Source organism: Pleurodeles waltl, chromosome 3_1, assembly GCF_031143425.1.
Source record: "Pleurodeles waltl isolate 20211129_DDA chromosome 3_1, aPleWal1.hap1.20221129, whole genome shotgun sequence".
NCBI lineage: Eukaryota > Metazoa > Chordata > Amphibia > Caudata > Salamandridae > Pleurodeles > Pleurodeles waltl.
Window position 1 is genome coordinate 1,108,128,446 of NC_090440.1, and position 23,656 is coordinate 1,108,152,101.

The following is a 23,656-nucleotide window of genomic DNA, read 5'->3' on the forward strand; positions in this document are numbered from 1 at the left end:
TGGGCACGCTGTACCTTTTCAAGGACTGACTACTTCCCGATCTTGGGCTCTCTATTTCCTGAGGAGCAGAAGTGTCACATCTTGGAGAATGCTCTGTTGGACCACTCTGTAACAACACTCACTACTGCCTATGGCCTCACTATACTCATATACAAAAATGGCAGATGAGTGTCTCTGAATACAAGACACCCACAGAAAAGAAGGGATAACAGACAGTATACGAACATATGTGATGTAAAATACAGGTTTGATAACTTCAGATAACCCCTGCTCACCCCCTTGGTAGCTTGGCACAAGCAGTCCGGCTTATCTCAGAAGCAATGTGTAAAGCATTTCCACATAACACACAGTAATAAGTGAAAACACTATAAACGGACACCACACCAGTTTTAGAAAAATAGCCAATATTTGTCCATATAAAACAAGACCAAATACGAAAAAAATCCAACATACAGTAAAAGAAATATGAATTCTGCAAGATTTACTCAAATATACAGTTCCTTGAAGTTGATAGCTCCACCCGGGGCTATCACGGCGTTGTGATCAACAAAACCAACAGTTCAGGCCGGCCACGGCGTTGTGGGCCTGCTACGGTGTTGGGAAGACCAACAAAGAGTTCCTTGCATTTGCAGAGTGTTGTGATCCTCCCGGTGAGCTCTGGAGAGCGGCGTCGCTGACGGCGCAGTGTTGGTTCCAGAGTCGTTGCAGGAGTCGTCGGGCCCTTGAGGTCACACGTGTTGCAGACCGAACTCCAGGCTGATGAAGTCAGGTGCGCCGACGTGGATGGCGTCGGGGCTGAGGTGCGAAGTGGAACGATGCGACGTGCGGTGCCCACAGGTCACGGTGCAGGCAGCGGTGGAATCGTTGATGAAGCGCTCTTGTCGGTAGGCCCAAGCCAGCGGTACGGGACGGAACGGTGCTTCGTGACCCTCACAAGTGGTGTCCACAGGCCACGGTGCAGGCAGGATGCCTGGTGATGACACAGGAATTGATGGTGCTGGCGTCGGTAGACTGGGGCTGTGGTGCGGGATGGGACGGTGCTTCGTGTACCTCACGAGTATTGTTCACAGGCCACGGTGCAGGCAGCGGTGCCGGTGTCAGCAGGAGCGGCGTCGTTGGGGATGCCCAGGCTGCGGAGTGAGCATGCGATGCCGGAGTGTGGGGACTACAGGTCGCGGTGCGAGCAGCGGCTCGGTGAAGTCATCCCATGATGGCATCAAGGAGACCAGGGTCATGATGCGAAGCAGGGCAATGCGACTCCGTGTGGCGTAGGCAGGTCACGGTGCAGGCCAGTGGCGTTGTTGGCGGCACTGCGGTGGTTTCTCCTCTTGAAAAGCACAAAATACACAGTTCCCAGTGCTGCAGGCCGAGGAAACTGAAGTCTTTGGTGTCCCTGAGACTTCCAACAAGAGGCAAGCTCTACTCCAAGCCCTTGGAGAATTTTGTCAAGCAGGACACAGCAAAGTTCACCCTTTGCACTCTTTCAGGCAGAAGCAGCAATGCAGGCCAGTCCAGCAAAGCAACACAGCAAAGGGACAGTACTCCTCCTCCAGCTCTTCAGCTCTTCTCCTTGCAGAGGCTCCTCTTAAATCCAGAAAGATTCTAAAAGTCTGGGGTTTGGGGTCTTCTTCTTATACCCAGTTCTGCCTTTTAAGTTCCCAAACTTCAAAGCAAAGTCTCAAGTGTGGTGTTTGCAAGATCCTTTCTTGTCCAGGCCAGGCCCCAGACACACACCAGGGGGTCGGAGACTGCATTGTGTGAGGGCAGGCGCAGTCCTTTCAGGTGTGAACGACCACTCCTCCCTCCTCTCTAGCTCAGATGGCTTATCAGGTATGCAGGCTACACCCCCTCCCCCTTTTGTGTCACTGTCTAGAGAGGTACAAAACAGCCCAACTGTCAAACTGACCCAGACAGACAATCCACAAACAGGCAGAGTACAGAAGGGTATAAGCAAGAAAATGCCTACTTTCTAAAAGTGGCATTTTCAAACAGACAATTTAAAAAACAACTTCACTAAACAATGTATTTTTAAATTGTGAGTTCAGAGACTCTAAACTCCAACTTTTTATCTGCTCTCAAAGGGCAACTGCGCTTTAAGGGTATTTAAAGGCAGCCCCCATGTTAACCTATGAGAGAGATAGGCCTTACACAGTGAAAACCGAATTTAGCAGTATTTCACTGCTAGGAATATAAAACACACTAGTATATGTCCTACCTTAAACATACACTGCACCCTGCCCGTGGGGCTACCTAGGGCCTACCTTACAGGTGCCTTACATACAGTAAAAGGGAAGGTTTAGGCCTGGCAAGTGGGCACACTTGCCAAGTCGAATTGGCAGTTTAAAACTGCACACACAGACACTGCAGTGGCAGATCTGAGCCATGTTTACAGGGCTACTAATGTGTGTGGCACAACCAGTGCTGCAGGCCCACTAGTGGCATTTGATTTACAGGTCCTGGGCACCTCTAGTGCACGTTACTAGGGACTTACCAGTAAATCAAATATGCCAATCATGGATAAACCAATCAACAGTACACTTTACACACAGAGCATATGCACTTTAGCACTGGTTAGCAGTGGTAAAGTGCCCAGAGTCCTAAACTCAACCAAAACAAGTCAGAAAAAATAGGAGAAAGGAGGCAAAAAGACATGGGATGACCATGCAAAAAGGGCCATTTCCAACACCTTGTGTATAAAGGAGTGGGGACAATGGAGCCTGTACTTCTTCACTTAAATTCACTGCTGAAGTAGCGGTCTGTATGAACTTAGAAGGGTCACCAAACCTAAGTCACCAGCCTTAGGGCCTGATTTAGAGCTTGATCGCTGGATACTCCATCACAAATGTGACAAATATCCTATCTATCTCATTACAAGTATATTACACTTGTAATAACATTTGTAAAAAGGCGAATGGGATATCCCTTACATTTGTGATGGAAAACCCATCCATCAGTCTCTAAAGCGCACACTTAGTGAGACAATAACACAGACATTTGCTTTTGAGATTCTAATTGATGATGGATCCACATTTCTTGCAAGACTATCGAGCAAGTAGACAGAGGCTTTTATGGCAACCGTCTCTCACATTTCTCGCATTCACTTAGGTGCACAGAGTCATCTATAGCACCAGCTTTTTATCCACACTTAGGGGGTTATTCTAACTTTGGAGGAGGTGTTAATCCGTTCCAAAAGTGACGGAAAAGTGACGGATTTACCACCAGCCGTATTACGAGTCCATTATATCCTATGGAACTCGTAATACGGCTGGTGGTATAGCCTTAGTAAGGCTGCACACTTCACCATGGCACCATCCTTTGACTGAAGTGTAACGAGCCTACAGTGGCAAAAGCCCCTTAAGCTTCCACGACAGACTGGCTCCCTCAGGAGAAGACAGTCTTGCTTGACACAAGACATTTAGACCACTTTCTGAGGTGCACAGAACCTTCTATCGCAAGAGCATTTAATAAATCCAGCACTCACGAGGAGCAAAGAACATTCTATGGCATCAATCATAACATCATCCTTCACTGGGTGCGCAGAGCATTTTGTGGTAGAAACCCCTGAGACCGTTTCTACTCCCAGAGATGCGCACACATCCTTTTGGAATCATTTTTTTCTACATCCGTAATCCAGAGACTTGGACCACATATTAATCACTTATTGAGGTGCACAGAAACATCTACGACATCGGCTTGTCAGTCATCCACCGTTCACCGAAGTGTACCATACATCAACCACTCACTGAGGTGACCAGAGCATTACACGCCACACGCCTCTCACACCTGCGATACTCACTGATGAGAAAGCAGCATTCTATGGCACCAGGTCCTCATTCATTCATGAATCACTGAGGTGCACACAGAAGTCCATGGAGTCAGCCCGTCACACTACCACTATTTACTAACGTGCCCAAAACTTTTCAAGGCACTAGCACCTCACATCACTACAACTGGCTGCTGCGTTGGTCCCTCTCTTTTACCTCTTCAATAAATATGCTACTCAACACCAGTCCTGATTGGCCAGTTTGTACATTCTATTACTCCTGCAAAGCACACAATTATATGCCTTAGGCGCCTCTCTTTCCGATGGGTCTATGCAACTCGGCTGTGAAACCCTATGGAAATCTGAAAACCACCTCACAGTCCGCCAAGGTTCACAGTTGACATAATTCCAATGATTTTAAGAGGGTACACAGTTGTTTGGCACTAGGAGGTGAGCCAGTCCCCAGAGTACCCACTACAAGTAGGAACCTTAATTAGACACGATGGACGGGATCCGCCATCAGCTGTGCTACAAGAGCCATAGCCTGTAACTCACCTGCAATACGGCGGGCGGGAGATCACATGCGCCAAACTCCAAAGAAGGCCCTAACTTACTGACTACATGAATGAGTAAATACATACGTAACAGCAATACATTTCGCAATCTCAGTTATTTGGAAAGGATAGAAAATGAAACAATGAAAATTAATTTAACACTAATAAAGAGTCAGAAAGCGTAAAAGTGTGCCGACAGAACGCTTGGGCAGTAGAATGTGAGCAACAGATGTTTAGGGGGAGAATTAAAGGGGGAGAGAAGAGGGGAGGAGCAGTGCAAGAGGAGAGACAGAGGAGAAGGGGAGCACTGCAAGAGCAGAGACAGAGGAGAAGGGGAGCACTGCAAGAGGAGAGACAGAGGAGAAGGGGAGCACTGCAACAGGAGAGACAGAGTAGAAGGGGAGCACTGCAAGAGAAGCGTCAGATAAGAAAGGAGGGTGGTGTAAGAAGAGAGACAGGAGAAGGGAAGGGCAGAGCAAGATAAGCGACGGAGAAGAAGGGGGAGTAGTGTAGGAGGAGAGACAAAGTAGAAAAGAGAGCAAAGCAAGAGGAGAAACAGAGGAGAAGGGTAGAGCAAAAGGAGAGACAGGGGAGAAGGGTAGTGCAAGAGGAGAGACAGAGGATAAGGGCATAGCAAGAGGAGAGACAGAGGAGAACGGTAGAGCAAGAGGAGAGACAGAGGAGAAGGGGGCAGAGCGAGAGGAGAGACAGAGGAGAAGGGGAGCAGTGTAAGAAGATAGACAGAGGAGTATGGGGAGCAGTGCAAGAGGAGAAACAGAGGAGAAGGGTAGAGCAAGAGGAGAGACAGAGGAGAAGGGCAGAGCAAGAGGAGAGACAGAGGCGAAAGGTAGAGCAAGAGGAGAGACAGAGGAGAAGGGGAGAGCAAGAGGAGAGACAGAGGAGAAGGGTAGAGCAAGAGGAGAGACAGAGGAGAAGGGGAGAGCAAGAGGAGAGACAGAGGAGAATGGGGAGCAGTGCAAGAGGAGAAACAGAGGAGAAGGGAAGAGCAAGAGGAGAGACGGAGGAGACGGGTGGAGCAAGAGGAGAGACTGGAGAATGGCCAGTAGTGCAAGAGGAGAAGAAGGGAGAGCAAGGCAAGAGAAGAGATAGAGAAGGGAGGAACGGGCAAAAGGAGCAGCAGAGGAGAAGTTGCAGCAGTGCAAGAGGATAGACAGTGGAAAAGGGGGAGCGGTGCAAGAGGACAGGCAGAGGAGAAGGCAGAGAAGTGCAAGAGGAGAGATAGAGGAGAAAGGAGAGTAGTGCAAAAGGAGAGACAGAGAAGGGAGGAGCAGTGCAAGAGGAGAGACAGAGGAGAAGGGAGAGCAGTGTAAAAGGAGAGACAGAGAAGGGAGGAGCAGTGCAAGAGGAGAGACAGAGGAGAATGGGGAGCAGTGCAAGAGGATAGACAGAGGAGAAGGGGGAGCAGTGCAAAAGGAGAGACAGAGAAGGGAGGAGCAGTGCAAGAGGATAGACAGAGGAGAAGGGGGAGTGTGCAAAAGGAGAGACAAGGGAGAAGGGGAGAGCAAGAGGAGAGACACAGGAGAAGGGGACAAGTGCAAAAGAAAAGACAGAAGAGAACGGTGGACCAATGAAAGAGGAAATAGAGGAGGAAGGGGAGCAGTGGAAGAGGAGAGAGGGAGGAGAAGGGAGCGCTGTTGGTGAGGACAGCCAAAAGAGACGGGAGAGCAATGGAGGAGGAGAGACAGCAGATAAGAAGTGCAGAGAGAAATAGAGAAGGGTGGCTGTAGAGGAGTGGGAGAAGGAGAGAAGAAAGGGGAGCAGTGGGGTGGGTGAAGGAAGACAGCAGTAAAAAGATGTGAGAGAAGAAGGCAAGCAGTATAAGTGAGAGATCATGTTTAGGAAGAAAGCGAATGAATTAAAGAAGAAACAGAAAAATATGAAGAGCGGGAAATGCAGGGAGGGGGAGAAGGTGGGAGGAGGGACTGAGGGTGGGGAGAGTGAACAAGAGAGCACAGACATCATTCAATAACATAGTTCCCTCCGTGTGGAGTCTCTCTGAAGTGCAGCTTAGAGAAGAGGGCGAGGATGAGAGTCTGCAGCCTTTGGACAGCTGCCACCATACTGTTCATCGCCAGCCTGGGTCTGCAGGGCACAGGTAGGAAATAAAGAACTTCCTCGGGTCAATGTTTACTACTGGTGAGGGCGGGTGCTGCTCTGGACATGGTGCTTTGAGGCGACTATTTTAAAACTCTCTATTTGTTTAAATTAAAAGGAGCTGGGCGGAAATGACCTTTCTGAAAAAGGAAACGGTTATGTTTTGCTGCCAGTACAACTGCGACCTTCCAGCCCTCAAAAACATTACAGATTGCATAAAGCTCTTTATTTTGCTTTCCGGCCTGATTCTAGCCACGTATTATTTCGAAAGGTAAGAGAACTGAAGGTAAAGCTCATAAGCTGATATTTCCCAAGATCACAAGGTTTCGTCAGGCAAGTTACGGTTTTTATATGGGGTTTCGTTTCAGAGAGCTGGATTCGCACGGAGCTAGATTCCACCTAATAACATTTTTGGCCCAGGAGAGTTGCCAATGACCCAGCAGGAAGGTAGAGAGGTGCAGTATATTTTTTGGAGTACGGTGCTATCATTCTGGGTCATCTCAGATGGCTGTCAGGTAAGGGACCCATGTGGTGGGCTGTGTGGGTCCCACTGGAATAGGACACTGGGCTGGGTGCCAGGGTGTTTCCATTCATGTTCCCAATGGGCTTGCCTGGAAAATACTAGGTAGATGATAAAGCCTTGGTTAAGGGGTCAAGGATCATGCAGTGTTAAACAACTAGCTGGTGAACGATAGGAATGCCTGAGTTTAACTGGTAAAAGATTTGAGGGAGAATGCCAGAGAAGGAGCTGCAGGTGTGACCAGGTGTGTCCTAGCACAGTCAGGGTATGCCCCTTCCCGGTCTCCTGAGGATTCCTGGCTAATATTCAGATGACAATAAAGCCTTGCTCAGTGCAGTAATAGAGCAACTAGGGCTGCAGTGCTCAGAAGTACTCCCGACTCCAGTAGCTGTTCATGGGTCGTATCTATAATCCAACCAACCCAGGTATATATGCTGAATTTGTCCTGGTGTTATTTTCTGACACTGGGACACAATTCAGCAGTGCCCGCATACTGTCTAGATTCCCTTCGATCCAGCAACCTGCAGGCGGTGAGGGGATTTCTTATTTTCACTTCAAGCAAGCCTAAAACAAAAGCCTGATTTAAATGGCTGTCAGCCCTTCTTTAGTTCAAGTATCTTCCTAGCTGGAAGCCTTCTGGAGGCGAACACCAAGGTACCAGAGCAGTGGATGCAAAGAAAGGCACACAGCTTATCACTTCACAAGTATTTTAAAGAAACTATGACTTAAGGTGCTGTTTTGACTTTGTACGATCTTCCTATGTAAGACATGTGCATGCACCTCAAGAATGCAAGATTTATCAATGTGTGTAAGTAAATACACTAATAAGGAAGTAAATGACACTATTTTATTTTTTATGTTGTTTGTTTATAGCCAACTCATCCCAGTATAGGGTATTGGAGCGCTCTACATCATTTACAGCTACACAACAAATCAAACAAGTGTTTAGATCAATGTACAGGAAATATTACTTAAGACAATGAAGGTTATAAGGTGTAGAAATTTGATATTGGCCATACAGTTAGACATTATGGCCCATATTTATACTTTTTTAGCGCCGCATTTGCGTCATTTTTTGACGCAAAAGCGACGCAAACTTACAAAATACAATTGTATTTTGTAAGTTTGCACCGCTTTTGCGTCAAAAAGCCCCTTTGTGGTTCTCACAAGCCTTCACTCTTAAATGTCAAGAGTGAAGGCTTGTGAGGAACACAAAGGGGCTGTCTGTGCTGAGAAGACTTTATTAATTCTTAGAATAACAACAGATTGAAAAAAAACACTGAGGACCTAAGCCCATGATGTACAGTTTGCATGCAGCGCCTTCATGCCAGTAAATAGATCACTGTGCTGTAGTAGAAGAATGACCACTTATGAACTGGAAGTACCAAAATGAAATGATCTATGTCAAAAACAGTAGCCCTCTTACCTATGCACATGGAATAAAGATCTGTGAACTGCATGGTGCAAGATGTACTTTGCAGCAGGCACATTATCCCTGTATGCTACTTTATGAGTCAAAACTGTGACTGGCAAAACACACAACTCGCACAGAGTTGCATTAACTACCAGAGTTTTCTTACTGCTATTATAATCAAATTACTGGGTGCGCAAAGATCTCTGTGGCAGATGTCACAACTCTATCATAGCCCACTGATGAGAGCTATATTGGTTGTTAAAGGCCCTGAACCCAAATTAAAGGCCTGAGCCATAGGCAAAGGCCTATAACATGGGAAGGGGACGGCTTTAACAACTGGTATGGCCTGAGGCTGAAGGCCTATAAGGGTATTAGAACACTCCACCCACTGAGGGCAGAGTGTTCTAAATTAAAAAGGGAGAAACAGAGAAACAAACATTGAAATGTTGGAGCAGAAGGCTTATACCAGCCGTTTTAAGCCCTGAACCATTTCATTGTCTTCAATGGCGCTCCCAACATTTCAATTTAAAATACAGCCTCTTTGTGACCAATTAAATAAGCTAGAACAGATTTGCTGTCCCATTTGTCCTTATTACCAATTTCTTTACAGCAGATTTTCTTTAAAAAATAAATGTATAAATTGACTGCCAGATTCTGCTTTTCGAGCTCCTCCCTTCATGGCTCCTCTCTCTTTACTCTGCCACACCATAATTCCCCAAGTTATGGGTTCCCTGAGTAATTGTTTTCCAATTCCAACACTGTGGGGTGTCACAGAAAGTGCTCTGGTGCACAACAGGCATTTGATCCTCTCCGTGTGCTCCCAGAACCCTTTGGGATTATAGAAGGGAACAGAGATGCTTGTGCATATGTTGCACCAGCACAATCACAATAGGCATACCACATTTGTGCTGAGGTGCAGACCATTCCAAATGAGGGACCACTTTCCTGTTCCATCCATGCAGTACTATAGACGTGGGCGCAGAGGCAAAGACTCCCTTAGAAATCCCACTAACATAGAGGTGGTGCACTGCACCCAGCGGGGTAGTGATGAGAGAGACCCCTTCAGGCATTCCGAAGCAGGTGGGTCAGTAAGGCACTACATCTGGCAGAATGGTGATGCTTTACCGTCACTTCAACCAGAGGGTGGTCTGATTTAGTTAAGAATCAAACGACAGCCCTTACTTTCACTAACATGGTATTAGCAGAGACATAAGCTATCAGAGTTCATGTCTGTGCTGGGGACAGCACGTTTTTTGTCAGGCGCATCTAGTTAAGAGTGCGCCATGGGGCAAAAAGGAACAATGCACCCGATAAGTAGTTCAGGCTCTGGCAGGCACCTGAGAAGGGTGGTTTCTAGGCTTCTGAACAGTGAGGTCACAGAAGAATGCCAGATCAGCAATGTATATGGCTGAAAGGGGCCGATGGATTCTAAACGCATCCTGGTTGGCTGTTTCCAGATCTCCAACAATTGCCCCAATATTAATAGACCGACAAATGTTTGGTTAAGAGTAACATAGAGCACTGAGTGTTAGACAATTGATTGGCAACTGACTCAGCCAGGCCTTACTCCCCTAACCAGCAAGTGAACCTGTCTCAAAAAGTAGCCAAGGTTTGTTAATCTGTCAGCGTTCACTTATTTCTTGAGTTTGTTTTTTTTTGCCGGTGATTGTTGCCACATTAGGTATAAACCGAATGTAGTTTAATGTAAAATGTGGCCTTCTTCGCGGTGACCTTAAAATGATTGTTCAGCTATCTCTTACCGTGGAGATGCTCTTCTCGTTAACCAGCCATTTGCGAAAATATGTAGATGGTCCATCCAACTATTTACTAATGTCGAAAGTTCGTTTGTATTCCACGTCACAGTCCTAAGAATAACTATATTCCCTCCTCCTCTTCATTTCTCTCTTCATTGTTACTCATCGTGCTACTTTTACGAACCTGATGTTTTGCAAATAGTCTTTTTTCTAAAAACGTCTTTCTTATCCTTAATGTTTCACCAATCCTTTGGTTCAGCTCAAAAACATTTGCACATACACACCTGTAGGTATACAGCTGTGTTTAGAGTAGAGTTGCAATTGTTTGGGAATTTTTAAAAAATGAAGGTCGCAGCTCTCCACTAGTACTTACATTCATAATGGCTTACACACACACATAAATCTACAACTTGCCTACTGACAGATATGTAATGCTTAGCGAAAGTGCATTGGCTTGGCTAACTTTTTTCCAGTTTCTTCAAGCAGAAAATGTTTCTTGTGTGAAGTTCTCTCCCCCCTCACCCCTTCCCATCACCCCGCCAATTTGTAATATGTTCTCTGTCTGTTCCCACCTTGGTGGCAGGTTTACTCAAGGTTCACTTCTAGGATGGCAATTAGAGGTGCAAAACTCTGTGACCTTAATATTCGAAGTATCCCCACCAGTGAACACCCTCTCACCGCTGCTGAAGCGGATTAACACCACATAATATATAACACCGTAGCAAGTAACAGTCAGTAAATCAGCTTACAAATGTGAATCCATGTTTCCTGAATTGCAGTTTTGAACTTGTCTTTGTAAATAGTACAGTTTGCTTGCTAAAATGTATGCGTTCAGGTGATTTTTTAAAATTTGGACCACTGACTTTTGATGTAATTGCAGTTTTCCCACTACAAGTATGGGCCTACAAATTCTGTAATGTGCAGCACTGTTGGTTGAAAAACAGGGTTGGATGTAAATTACCTTGCAAGACATGGAGTAAAGGTTTCACTTTTTATGGAAAATATTTAAAATAATGTGACGTTTACTATGAGTTGCTACACAACTCATAATTAGAGTTTCTAAAGCAACACATAGAAGGGAGTAGCCAGAAACATAAAATACTCCCCACTTTCAACCTATTCCAAATGGCACTGATGGCCAGATTCATACTTTTTCATGCAAAACTGCGTTAGTGCAGTTTTGCGTGAAAAGGTATAGTGCCGGGCGTCATATTTATGGAATGGCTCTAATGCCCTGTTAGTGTCCTTGCAAAGGACACTAACAGGGCAGGGAGGCGTAGGGGAAATCGGGGCTTGTGCACTGAATTATGGCGCTACACTGTTTAGAGGCAGAAAAATGCCTCTAAGCAGTGTAGCACCATTTTCTGGCACACAACCCCCATGGACATGGCTCCTGTCTTAGTAAAGACAGGCCCGATGCCCACCACTCCAATAGCCATGTCCAATGGGACGAATGTCCCCTGGACATAGCCACTGGGGCCAGCGCCATGAAGGGGGCTTCTAGACAGGGCCCCCGAGCGGGGGGAAACAAATACTTACCAGACTTACCTGGGATTGGTCCCCCATCCTGTGGTGTCCCTCTGGTGTGGGTGTGGGTGTCCCTGGAGCCAGGGAAGGGCACCTGTGGGCACTTTCCATGGTCTATGACCATAGAAATATGCCTACAGGTCCCCTTACACCTGCCCATACCCCGGCCTTAAATAATGGCGGTAAGCAAGCTTAGCGCCATTATTTAACGCCACCATACTGGATCTTGGCACTGGGAGTATAAATATGGTGCAAAGGCCATCTCTTCCTTTTCTGGACGGGAATGCCTACCTTGCATCTCATTGACACAAGGTAGGTTTTCACATCCAGAAAATGTTGTTAACTCCATAATTTTGGGGCTAGACGTGTCTAGTGCCAAAGTATAAATATGGAGTTAGGTTTGCGCTGAATTAGCGTAAAAAACATGATGATATTTCAGCGCAAACCGAGTATAAATATGGGCCTGAGTGAGTAAATGAGGCAAGCGAGCCCGGAACTCTTTAGGTTGCTTCCACTTAGGGATTCTGAAAACAGTGTGGCCAAATGGTGTCCGCTATATTCTTAATGGATTCACTCATCTTTCTTTGCTTTCTTCTCTTCATCCATCCTTCCTTCTCATTATTTACCCATTCATCCATTCAGCCATGTCTCTTCTATCCTTCCATTCCCATCAAACCTTCCATACTTCTGTCCATCTATTCATCCTTCCTCCTCTCCTTCAATTTTCTCTCCAACCATCCCTACTTTACTCCTACATTTCATTCCTCCCTCTTTTCATTGATCTATCCACTCTTCGCTTGATCTATCCTTCATTACATCCTTCTTTAAATCCACCTTTCTCCCCTTCAATCTCTTCATCTCCATACAGCCTCCCTTCTCCCAATCAGTTTCTCCGTTCACCCATCCAACCGTCTGTGTATCCATTCATCGGTCTCTCCATCCGTCCTTCCTTCTCTCCATTTCGCTCCTTCTACCCCTTCCTTTTACCTCTTCCATCTTTTGTAAGCTCTTGCTGCATGTCTTGCCCCACTTCAAAGCTCCGTCATGCTATTCCCTGAAAGTGATTTCTACAAGCTTTTGCTCGGAGCCCAGTCTCTGATCAAAGTCAAAGGAACAATCAACAACATTTTATTAAATGTTTTATGCTACCCAGCCAGAAAAGTCAGTAACGTTGCAACATAGATCATATTGCTGGGAGCTCAGTTATCAAGAAGACTTATAAGAAGGAGGGTCGATGGGCCTACAGAAGTACGCCCTGTTAGGGCTTACATACTAAGGCCTCATGTCAAGTGCCCTAAGAATCTTTATGGGTCCAAATTAGAGTTTGCACTCGACTTCAGATTGCAGGTAGTGCGCAAATTTCATATTTTGTGGAATTTATTCATGGAGAAATGCAATATGCTTTATTTCTGAGCCCTGGGATAAGGCATACATGTGTCATCACCGTGAAAAAAAAAGTGTAAACTTTGTACTTGTATAGCACACAATTCACCCGTTAGGGTCTCAAGGCGCTGTACACATACCGCTGTGGAACCCCTCCTGGCTTTTCCCTGTGAGGTGCCCACTCCTGGGCAACCTCCAAGGTGAAGCCAGGCATCCCAGCGCTGTTGTGGAGATTAAGCAAGCTATTGCCCAGAGTTACAGAGTGGGACCCATGAATTAGATTAGGCACTGATGCGAGAATTATCAGGTCTGAGGAAATTGAGCCCAAGAGCCACCGAGGCAGGAATTGAACCCTGGTCCCGGGCCAGATTTCTGCATCAGGGTCTGCCCTTCTAACAATTCAGCCACACTTCTCCACATTCCCCATGTCACTAGCGCACCCGGTAAATAAAACATCCTGTGGATCACTATAGACTGAGCAAAATATTCCCACCACAGTCAGCCACTTCAAATAAGGGATATAGAAATGTGGACCTTCACCAAGGGGGACGCTCATGGGCAGATGTTATATCATGCTAGCACTGATAGCCAATATTTTGCAGCGCTAATGAGAGAGACCAGAAGAAAATGAGAGAAAGGACACGTTACAGTGGAGTGGAGGGAGAAGGCACAAACACGTTTGAACCCATTCACAAATGTTTTGCACACCAAAATGTAAACTATCAAGGTTATTCAGAGTTATGACAGACAGCCCACGTCCACCAGTTAAGCAGAGGCCATAACTTCTGCCGCCTGGGCAGGTTACCACCCACAACATTTAGAGCTCGCCGCCTGCCTGACAGAGATCTCAATGCTTTAATGGAGCTGCCACCACAGCATCTACACTAAAGCCACTGAATGTTTGATGAGTGGCTGCCATGTTTTTTTTCTGCTCAGGGATTATTTTTTTTTTAAATAACAGGACTTTATTTATAAAAAACAAAAACGACCCTGACGCCTTCGGGGTCTTCTCCCAGGTGTCAGGCCATGTTTTTGTGTTTAGGACTGCTGGACCTTTCCTGGCGGTCCCCAAATGGAGAAAACATATAGAACATCTCCCCTGAACAGGGCAGTCTCAGGTATTTATGCAGATTTTTTGATGCCCATCGGGCAGTCAGTATGAGGTTTCGGCTGGCGGAGCCAAGAAGGGCTCTGCCATCGGAAACATGATGGTTCACCCAGGTCTAAGAAGAGCATGCATGCCCTCGGTTGGGTGGACAGGATACTCCTCCCCTGTTTTGCAAGGTAAAAATAGTAAATGCCCACTATGTGAACAAAAATTGACCCCATTCTAAATTAAAATAAGGAACAGCTCAATTTTTCACTGGTAGATAGACACCCGATGACACTCTACCGGAATTCTGGACTCTCTGATTTAGTAATTTTGTGAGGAGGCATGGGAAGGGCAGATCTGGGTGTGTCACAATGCAAAGGTGACTTAACTCCCACCCCCGTTTGTTGGTAATCGCAAGCATTTTGCCGATCATTCTTTATCCTAGTAAGTAACTCCTGTAAAGAGCAGGAGCACTTGCCTTTCAATTGTTTGGAAAGAAAGAATACTCACATGTGTTTCTTGTGTGTGTTTGTGCAAGGGGTACCTCCCTTGGCGTAAAACGTTTCCCCATGCAAGAAAAAGAGAGGCAAGAAAAAAAAAATGTTTACAGATTCCGGCCAGTAGTGCTGCGACATGCAGTCAGTCTGTCGGCGTCAACAGTGGACAAGATTTAAAGTCTCCAACTGGCATGGAAGTCCAGTGTCCTGGCATAATGTGGTGGTATTCAATGAATTCCATAAATGTGAGAATTCATGGCAATCTTAGTTGCAAAGGAATAGTGAATAAATGCATTCCTTTTTTGTAAATAATTCCATGTGTAGTAAAAAGACAATGCGAGGAGCAAGAATTTATATTGACCTGATAGAACACACAGACCTTCCTCCTCCAAAATATTTGATTAAGTTAATATCAGACTTCATTTCTTTCAGTATTTATATTTTTTGTGGGGTACTATTTTCCCTTTTTGGGGTCTATCGCTCTCAAATTACTATCACATAAGAATCAGATGGCTTAATGTCTCTGTAAAGTATATACAAATTAAAGGCTTAAAGTGAGCTGTCTTCTCCCCATTACATGTTGCAACCCCTCCTCCCTCCACCAGGCACATCATGGTTCCCGGAATTACGTCTCAAACGAAGTTTCATGTGAAAACGTTAACTACAAAAACATTTTTTGCACAGATATTGATTCCAGTGTAAAGACTACAAAATCTCACGATACTTAAGTGTCCCCCTATAAACATGATGTCCTGGATTAAACTCCCAAGCCAAACCAAGCCAAACTCACTTCCCAGATATTTTGGGACTGCGTTCATTTCCTTTTCCGACACTGGTCTTAGCATATTTGGGACAATGCTTGATAGTGAGATTAGGTGCAGGTGGGCATTTTGCTAAGGAGATATTTATGTAGCATCAAGATGTTGGTAGCATATGTCCTAGATTCTGTGTTTTGCAAAATATATTTCACAGTCTAACCTTCAGCGAACCCTAGGCACCATACTGTTCCATGTATAGCACATTAGTTTTGAGATGCTCATGTTACAGTAAAATGTGCTCCATAAAGCACTTTGCGGAAATCTGGAAATCTGTACAAGCAACATCAGACTCCCAAATGAAACTTCAGCATTGTGATTCCGCACAGGCACAGATTTGCAGGATATACACACGGAATACATTTACACAAACCAAATCTGAATGGGAATAATGTACATAGTGAGTGGTTACCAACCACACAGACCAATGTTAAACATGCCTGTTCTCCACAAATATATGCAAGCGCATGAAAAATCTGCAAATGGAATAAAAAATGCTTTGAAGTATGTCAACACTACATGTACAAAAAACTCCCCCAACGTACTCCCCCTTCCACCTCCATAGCATTAACATGCAGCCATTTCCTGGCAGCTGGCCAAATGTGTTTGCACATCCCCTGCACCTTCAGTCAAGGGCACTGGCCAGGAAACCGTCTTTGAGGATGATTAATGGAACACTCTGGAACACAATCAATGGTGGGTTTCTGACACCCTTACACGCTGATTGCAATTAATTCTGAATGCAACCTCCTCCCGGACTCCCTCTCATTTGTACGCTGAGACCAATTGTTAAACAACCCTTGGTATGCATGCCAGGCCCTACAAGCACCCTGTCGTGTAGGAACATGTAGTTACTGCCCTAATTAATTCATGGCTGCCTCTGCTAGGGGAAGCGATGAAATGACTGTGTGACGTCGTGAAGGTTGTGGTTGGGACAGACCTAACCATAATATCGTCGGCGTAGCCGCTGTGAAATTGCACTAATTGAAAGTGTATCGTAAAATTTCCAAATCCTTAGTCACGAAAAAACTACACATCTGGTCCTGCAGGATTACTTTTATGTTTAGAGAAAATCTTCTGACTTATCAGAAATGCACAAAGTATTCACGAAGTACATGTGGGTAAAAGTTTGCAAACATGGGAACTGCTGAATTCAACCATGTTTGTTACATCCACCTGCGTAGAGTAATACAGTTTGAAAAACTACTAAAATTTGATCAAGAGTTGGAATGGACGAACAGGGAGATGTTGTACTACCATGCAAATCATAGCCTATGTTCAGTCTTTCGCTGCTGGTGAATCCTACGAAATGTGACCCAGAAAAGTGTGTGCTACCCGCTCCCACAGATATTATGATTGGCTATTTTTCCTAAAACAGAAACTTATTCTAATTGGTGCAAAAGGTAGCCGAAAGGATTGCTGTTTTCGTCAACATGCTTGACCCACGTGGCTATCAGGCATAACAGGACCATTCAAATAGTTTGCCAGCAGCCAATCAATATAGCCAATAATGAACTGACCATTACTGATGTAAGATACCTCCCGCCACGCTCATTTCTTTTATTCTCTGTCAAATGGAATCGGTTCCATGAAAAAAATGCATATTAGCACATCATTCTTGCAGACTGAAAAAACTCAATTTTTGCTTAGGCATACCCTGAAGAGCTCTTTAAAAACATCAACAGTCATAGCTTTCGAGGACAACTCTATGACTCAAATTAATGTAATAAGAATTTTCACCACATGGAAAATTAGGTGTATGGATATATGGTGTGAATGCCCTTTTGCATGTTACCCTGCAAATCATTTCTCAATGAGGGACACATTGTTCCCCAGGGAGAAACGTGATCTCTACATCCAAGTAAAATATGGTGATATTTTCTTTCCGGTCCCACCCTGGAAATACACTTTCTACTTCCTTTAACAGGACTAAATTTGTGAGATCTTACATGGTAGAACATATCAGGATGGCGTAGACTCTAGAGGGTCTTATGATACAAGGATATTCTGCACTCCAGACAAAACAGAAACGTAGCTATTTGAATACACTCAATACATTTAAATAGGCATTTTTGTAGATTTTTTTAAATTCAATTGGCACTTCCATAAGATGTGCATTGAGAGTGCTGCTACCTCATTTGCTTTATGGAAACATACACGGTGCAAGTATGTTAATACCCACATACTTATAATCTCAGGAATGTTCCCTCACTACTGCATGTATTACATTCCAGGAATGTCTGCCAACCTGCCTCTAACCCCAAATCTAAGTGCATAAATTCCACACTGCTAGAGCAATTTCTGTACCGAAAAATCCCATATTAAGTTAAAGGAAATCCAACACTAATTCATAAAAACAGATCATTATGAATTTTTAGACACCAAAGCAGACAACATCCACCGAGAGTTCTGGAGAAATACATTACTAAGCATATTGCAAACCACTGATTTTCCCTCAAACTACAAACAAGCCTCCAAACTACTGTAGTTACTTTGAAAACCTTTCTAGAGTTGTTGTTAGAAATTGGGTTTCTGGTTGGCCAGGGTATGCACCTGAGCCAGGCACAACCCACCCACTCTAGTCAGGGCAAGGGAGTTACACGTCCAAGATAACCCCTGCTCACTCCCTTGGTAGCTTGGCATGAGCAGTAAGGCCTAACCCAGAGGCAAGGTATAAAGCGTTTGCACAACACACACAACATACTTGATGCAAAATATACACCACAAAGTAAACACAACACTGAGCTATGTAAATATAAGCTGTATTGCACAAAACATAATTAGACCAACATTACACGTAAGTAATACCCTACTACCTTAGCAGTTGTCAGAACGTTACACAAGTTACTAACACTCTGCAAGATTAAGCAGTTGTCACATTAAAACACGTAAGTACTCAGGATATTGCAACATAAGCAGTAGTCAGGAATTACAATAAAGAATTCAATGCACTTGTCATGAATTCCTCGTAAATACCTATAAAAGGAACATTAGAGAACATATCACAAGTCATAAAAAATACATTTCAGCATGTCATGCCCATAAAAGGAACATCAGCACAAATATGTAATGTCATAAAAGCAGGTAGGAAACATATAAACCCCCCAAGGTCCATACTAGGCTCATTGAGCCACTATATCCTAAAAAGTACCTGTTTTTACGGAGAAGAGGCAATCCTCGTGCCTAAAAGTGGAGCGTTGGGGCCCCCAGTGCTCCTATGCGCGAAACGGGGGCCACGAGGTGCTCCTGGGGGAGAGGGGCAGACTGCACCCTCTCTGTGGTGACAAAACAGGCCCCTCCTGGGGCCTGCAATCTCTGTGGGGCCCACCCGGGCCTCCAATGTCCCTCTCCCAAAGGGGGGGCCCATAACAGTGCCCAAAAACCAACAAGACCCCCGGCGGAGTGGGGAGCCTCCGATGAGGCTTCCTCCCCGCCCACCCTTTGAGGTACTGATCTCGGCCCTTGCTGGGGCCAAAAGAAAAGGGTCCTAAGGCAGAGGGGAGCCTTCGATAAGGCTTCTGATCCCCCCGGCCTGTTTTAGCAGCAAAGCGAGGGGCCTGGAGGGGCGAGGAACCACCAACGAGGTTTCCTTTCCCCTCCCGACCTCCATATAGGCCCGCCCAGGCCACAGTAGTGCAGGCACCAAGGTAGGTGCCTGCTTGTGTCCCATGGGCGCCTCTTCGACTGCGCTCAATCAAATCAATAATTTTTTTTTTATATCGTGTGAGGGTCTCAAGGCGCTTGGTGGGGGGTGGGCAGGAGGGTCACTGTTCGAACAGCCATGTTTTGAGGTTTTTTCTGAAGATCAGGAGGTCTTTGGTTTTGCGGAGGTGGGTGGGGAGGGAGTTCCAGGTTTTGGGGGCGAGGTACGAGAAGGACCTGCCTCCTGTGGTGGTGCGTTGGATGCGGGGGACTGTGGCTAGGGCGAGGTTGGCTGATCGGAGGTTGCGGGTGGGAGTGTGAAAGTTCACTCTTTCGTTGAGGTATGTCGGGCCGGTGTTGTGGAGGGATTTGTGTGCATGGATGAGGATCTTGAATGTGATTCTCTTGTTTATGGGGAGCCAGTGAAGGGTTTTGAGGTGTGGTGAGATTCGTTCGTGGCGGGAGAGGCCAAGGACGAGGCACGCAGCTGTGTTCTGGATTCTCTGGAGTTTGCGTGTGAGTTTGAGTGTGGTGCCGGCGTAGAGGGCGTTACTGTAGTCTAGTCTGCTGCTGATGAGTGCATGGGTGAATGTCTTCCTGGTTTCTGGGGGAATCCATTTGAAGGATTTTTTTAGAGTGCAGAGTGTGAGGAAGCAGGAGGAGGTAAGAGCATTGATCTGCTGTGTCATGGAGAGTGAGGGGTCCAGGATGATGCCGAGGTTGCGTGCGTGGTTTGCGGGGGTGGGTGCGGGTCCTAGGGCAGTGGGTCACCAGGAGTCATCCCATATGGTTTTGTTGGGGCCGAAGATGATGATCTCGGTTCTGTTGGAGTTAAGCTTGAGGTGGTTAGTTGTCATCCAGTTGGCGGTGTCGAGGAGAGCTGCGTGTAGGTTGGTTTTGGCGGTGGTGGGGTTGCGGGTGAGGGAGAGGATGAGTTGGGTGTCATCTGCGTAGGAGAGGATAGTGATTCCGTGTGATCGGAGGATGTTGGCTAGGGGGATCATGTAAATGTTGAAGAGTGTGGGGCTGAGAGAGGACCCTTGGGGGACTCCGCAGATGATCTTGGTGGTGGTGGAGTGGAAAGGTGGGAGGCGGACTCTCTGGGTCCGGTCAGTGAGGAAGGAGGTGAGCCAGTCTAAGGTTTTGTGGCAAATTCTTATGTTGTGGAGGCGTGTGCGGGTGTGTGGTGGCAGACAGTGTCGAAGGCTGCGGAGAGGTCTAGAAGGATGAGTGCGACGGTGTCGCCTTTGTCGACTTTGGTCCCAATGTCGTAAGAGCATGCAATGAGAGCGGTTTCCGTGATGTGGTTCTTGCGGAACCCGGATTGCGAGGGGTCAAGCGTGTTGTTTTTTTTGAGGTAGTGGGATAGGCGGATATTGACTAGTTTCTTGGCGACCTTGGCGGGGAAGGGGAGGAGGAGATGGGGCGGTAGTTGGAGAGGATCTCTGGGTCGGCTTTGTTTTTTTTAGGAGAGCAGTGATTTCCGCGTGCTTCCAGGGGTCTCGGTAGGTGGCGGCGTCGAAGGAGGAGTTGATTATGTTGCGGAGTATGGGGGCGATGGTTGGGCTGGCTTTGTTGTAGATGCGATGTGGGCAGGGATTGGAAGGGGATCCGGAGCGGATGGAGTTCATGGTTTTTTCAGTTTCTTCGTGTGTGGTGGGGCCCAGGTGGAGAGTGTGGTGGGGGGATCATGAGTGGGGGTTGAGTTGGGTGAGTGAGGGGTGTGTGTGCTGGGTGTGTGTGGTATGAAGCTGTTGTGGCTGTTGCCCCAGGGGCACGATAGGAGTGCACTTGCTACTAAACTTCAATCAAAGATGCCCCGGGGCTCCTGGGGAACGCACAACTCCGGAGTACTGCAGGCAGGCAGTCTCCCGGGTCGCGGCAATGATTTTTATCGGCATAGGAGCGCTTCTCCAAGCGCGAAGGCACTATGCTTCGGCCGTGGCAGTGATTGTCGAGCACGAAGAGCACTTCAAAAAGCGCGAGGGGCACCACGGTGATCCTGGGCTGCGGCGGTGATTAGGGGCAGCCAGGAAGCGCTTTGAAAAGTGAATAAAGGTCACGCAGGAGCGCTCCCAAAGCGCTAGGCAGTCAAAGCAGCACTCCTCGTGCTGGAGTGAGTTACAAAGGTCAGGGGCCACAGCACCCTGCCTCTGGAGACAAAAAATTAAGAAGGGCACACAGGGCTGGGGAACCCAGCAGCAGGTGTGCACAAGAAGGAGGTGCAAGCAGTGGCAGTTCCTCCTAGTAACCAGGGAGGTCACAAGTCAGCACATCAGCAGCAGTCCAAGGTGGTCCTGGTGAGTCCTCTCAACAGCATCCTGCATCCAGCTCCAGGTAAGGTTTCTGGAGTCCCAAGAATGTCTAAATTGTGGGGCAAATTCCCCTGTACTTATACTAGGTTTACAGTGTGTTTTACAATGGGGAGGAGAAGGGGTTGCAACCAGTTTCAACTGGTTCTGGGACTGCCCTTTCTCTCCTCCAGCACTGGCTCCATACATCAGTAGGGGTATATGACCCTATTGCATGAGCTCAGGGTACAGCCCAAATGCAGGTGTGCCCTGCTTCTCCCTTATCTTAGCCCAGGAGGGCTATCAGGGATGTGGAATTTCTATTGCCTGACACCCTGGACATATTGTTTGAGATCAAGGGCAACAGGTTTTCATATTTATTTTGTCCTTAGGACATACAAGCCCAACCCCCTACAGCACAAACCCTTTGGCTGTTAGTTTACAGAGAAGTGAACTGTCTGCAGTTGAAGTAATGTGCTCACATGTTAATGCTGTTCGAACTTGTATTTATGGTTCATTAATGAAAAGACTTAGGGGGTCATTCTGACCTCGGGGGTAAAAGGCGCTTACCGCCGGTCAGAAGACTGCCATAACACCGCCGCGGCCGTGGTAAACCGCCACGGTCATTCTGACCCGCAACTGCCAAACCGCCGAAAACCCGACATCCTCAATAATCCGCCACACCAAAGGTCAGTGAAAAAATGTCGCTGACCAAACCTCCACCGTCACGCCAACAGAAATACGCCCATACCATTCCGACCCACAAATCCACACGGCGGTCTTTCAAACGCGGTATTCCATTGGCGGTACACACCGCCGCGGTCAAAATACACACACCCATAGAAAACTCAGCCACATTGGTCACTTCGAAATACACACACCTGATACACATACTAACACCACTCCCACACACCCAACACAATATAAAACACACACCCACATCACCCACAAGCCCCTACCACCCGAAATCATTGACGAAGGCTAGAGACAGAGCACAGAATAGAGAATCCCACAACACAGAGGCACACAACACCATCACCCACACAGAATCCACGCACCAAACACCACACACCACCACATGCACCACACTCATCACCACAAACGCCACCCCAAACCTCAACCACACCACCCCATGGCACTCCAAAGACACCCCAGGTTCAGTGACGCCGAACTCAGGGTCATGGTGGAGGAAATAGTCCGTGTAGAGCCCCAGCTCTTCGGGGCACAGGTGCAGCACACCACAATTGCCAGGAAGATGGAGTTAAGGCAAAGGATAGTGGACAGGGTCAACGCGGTGGGACAGCATCCACGCAATCGGGAGGACATCAGGAAGAGATGGAATGACCTACGGGGGAAGGTGCGTTCCATGGTATCAAGGCACAACATAGCGGTGCAGAAGACTGGCGGCGGACCCCCACCTACTCCCCCAGAATTTACCGCGTGGGAGGAGGAAGTCTTGCACATCCTGCATCCTGAGGGCCTCGCTGGAGTAGGCGGAGGAATGGACTCTGGTAAGGCAAATCTTCACTACTGCTTCCTACCCCCACCCCACCTGAATGCCAAATCATACCCCCACCCTCACCCCCTCCCCCATCACACCAACCCCTAGCAAAAGCCTCACCATCACAACCCACCCATCCCAACACCAAGCCCTGCATGCGACCCCAAAGCATGGACACTCATCACCAAAGCATGCCCACTGCACAAACACATCACCCCCACAAGCCACCCTCACAAAAGCCCCCACAAGGAAATGCCTGCACATGGGTACACGGACACCCACCCATCACACGAAATGCCACACACAGAAGCAATAACCATACCTTTATACCCCTGCAGGACCCGAACGCCACCACACCGCCACGGAGGGTACAGAGATGTCCATCCCACCCCCAGAAGAGGCCCCCAGCGATGACAGCAGCTCTGTCTCCCTGGAGCCAGACGACCAGCCCGGCCCATCGGGGACCTCTGGACAGTCGGTTCCCCACAGACAGCCACAGGCTACACCAGACCCAACCCCCTCTGGGAACACCAGCACAGCTCCCACCCAGCGGGCCCATGCCTCTGTCTCCAGGGCACGTAAATCAGCGGTGTGTCCACCACTACAGGGCACCCAGGTTGACCCACCACCCCAACAACAACAGGGACCTGGGTGCAGTGGTAGTGGGCACACCGGCCAGGGGACAGAGGCCCAGGAACACAGGGGAACTGGGAGGGCTGCTGTGCGACAGGGGGGGGACAGGCCCGGGGAACCGACTCTCCAAGAGGCCCTCTCCACCATCATGGGA

General features: G+C 47.2%; 1 protein-coding gene across 2 annotated transcripts in view; it reads left to right on the top strand.

The window, feature by feature from the left end:
* Window positions 1-6,313: 6,313 nt before the first annotated feature.
* Window positions 6,314-23,656, top strand: part of LOC138284990 (5-hydroxytryptamine receptor 3A-like) — a 117,562-nt gene continuing 100,219 nt past the window's right edge. The window contains exons 1-2 of one of the 2 annotated variants that reach the window (XM_069224388.1): window positions 6,329-6,433; window positions 6,551-6,703. Coding sequence is in view for 1 of the 2 variants with exons in the window: in XM_069224387.1 (XP_069080488.1) it covers window positions 6,364-6,433 (70 nt within the window). In the remaining variant the exon portion in view is untranslated. Of the gene's footprint in view, window positions 6,434-6,550; window positions 6,704-23,656 lie in introns of both variants that reach the window. The other variant, XM_069224387.1, reaches the window with a different exon arrangement.